Here is a 2,292-nt window from a genome sequence, read left to right on the forward strand (position 1 = left end):
TAAACTCTGCAGGATTTTAAGATTGTAAATACGTTTTTAAAAACGTATGAAAAATGTTTTGTTTAAAAGGTTGTACATATATTAAAAATATTTTTAATAAAATTTTAAAATATAAAATTGGTTTTTTGTTTTTTATTGGTTTTTAAAATAATTTTTTACAACATTGATTAAGCCCACGAATGGGTTGATTAAATATAATAACATTAAAATTTTTCTTAACATAACATGCAACATTACAATCATTCCATGATGTATTGTTAGTGAACATATTTACAATTTCATTCATTGTATATCCTCGACATCGTTGATATAAATAGAAAATGCAATATTGTCCACATACTTCGGTCCAATGACTTTGTAAAACACGTTTATTCCATTTAAGAGTTTCAAAAGAGGGTTTGAATATATCTTTATAGTAATATGGTGGTTTTCCGTAGCTATAAAAAAATTCACCATTTTCTTTAGAGGTAAAGTAGAAGGCGACCCAATGTGTCCCTTGTTTTGAACTTGGATCTGTATTAACGACGAACCCACATGGGAAAGTATTTAAATTTTTTGGAATTTCATCAGCAGCAAATACTCCACAAAAATATTTCTTAGTTACAGAATGATGTTCAAGTATGTTTTTGATTTCACTAGTATTCATGAGGATATATCATACATTACATTTCTCTCTGCGTCAATTTGTATAATATTTTCAAAATCTCCATAGCATACGAGAGAAATAGGATTGGTAGGAACATCCCCAGCAGCAAACGTGATGTCAAGTGTCAGCGATCCTCGTTGTACTGTATTAAAATAGGGAGAAACACCACACATATCAGGGGTGAGATCCCATGCGTAAAGGGTGAATCCTTTAAAATAATCTTCTCTATCAATATCAAGACCTGTATTCATGTTCATTTTTCCTGTACCAGAGAATAGTGTGTTGTATGCTTGAATGAAATTTTCTTTGTTTTCTTTATGATTAAGAACAAGTTGTTTGAAAGGTATTTCTTCTCCGTTGGCTGTTAATGTTACTGATGACACATTAAAGTGTTGAAAATTATAGGGGTTTTTACCATAAACACCGCTAAAAGCATCAGCCTCTACAAATCCACATATAAATGTTTTTGGAATAATTCCTGCAAACATATTATCTTTTCTTATTTGGGGAAGATTCCCAGGGATGGTAAAGGCTTTACATTCGACACGTCGTATAGGGTAGGTAGCAGGTACAGATCTTAGGGTCATTTCGTGTGCTTTACTAACTGTATCGTTGACTTTAACTTTACGTACTTTAAGTGTTGCATCCACAAGTTTGACTTTTGCATTCATAACCACATTATTCTTATCTACTAAACAGAATTTGTCTGAGTTTCTATTTAGGATTACTTTAAGGTCCACCATGCTGAGTAATAATCGTTCTGTCATAAATGCATCACAGAAAATAGGTCCTGCCATTACCAATAGTTTTCCATCTTGAATAAATTTATGACGTTTAGCAAAACCTTGATTTCCACTTCCTGGTACTAAGTATTTCAGAGTTTTTGTTGTGGGAGCATTCCAGATGTTACTACTAGACTTGGTATGCCCCGTAACAACTGTAACAGATTCTTCCGTTGGAAGACTTCCTGTGCTGTCCATATGTCCGGGGGTATCTTTGTAGTATAGTGCAGAGGTGAGCTGAGATTGTTTTGCTGAGACATCATAGTTTAGGAGGGTTTCCAAATAGGCACGATAAGCATAAGTACCCATTGCTGGTGTAACTTGTTTTCCATTTAAGTAAACATCAACTTGTTTAAACAAGCTATGTAGAAAATTGTTAATAGGAGCTACACTTGATTGTTCATTCCCTCCTAGAGGGGTACCATCGGATTTTGTCATTTTTAGTTCAATTACAAGAATCATTTTTGACATATCAATATAATCTTCGGTACCTGCTATTAGAAATGTAATTGGTCCATCATCATTTTCTACACTAGAGAGTGCGTGATAATCAATCCATCGTCCTTTTTCCAAACTGAGTTGCGTAGAAGGAATATCAAATAAATCAATCTCACTTTTATCACATCGTGCAGAGTTAGGATGTACATAGTTATTCATCTTTATTATTATTATTATTATTATTATTATTATTATTATTATTATTATCACAGACTATTACAGACTTTTCCTTTTTGAGGTTTTCTTTTTTGTTTTGTTGTTGTTTTACGGTTTTTTTTTTTCGTTTTTGTCGTTTTCTACCTCCTGTTTGATTTTGTTTTTTAGGTCGTTTCCTGGAGCGAGATCGTTTTCTAGATTGAGATCGTT

At 32.6% G+C, this 2,292-nt stretch overlaps 1 protein-coding gene across 1 annotated transcript; it reads right to left on the reverse strand.

The window, feature by feature from the left end:
• Positions 1-642: 642 nt before the first annotated feature.
• LOC114544335 (uncharacterized protein F54H12.2-like) lies at positions 643-2,085 on the reverse strand. Its single transcript, XM_028563003.1, has one exon. It carries the CDS (start codon positions 2,083-2,085, stop codon positions 643-645), a length of 1,443 nt encoding a protein of 480 aa, XP_028418804.1.
• Positions 2,086-2,292: the final 207 nt, after the last annotated feature.

The sequence above is a fragment of the Dendronephthya gigantea genome, unplaced genomic scaffold (genome assembly GCF_004324835.1).
Source record: "Dendronephthya gigantea isolate DGI-Jeju-01 unplaced genomic scaffold, DenGig_1.0 000733F, whole genome shotgun sequence".
Lineage (NCBI taxonomy): Eukaryota > Metazoa > Cnidaria > Anthozoa > Malacalcyonacea > Nephtheidae > Dendronephthya > Dendronephthya gigantea.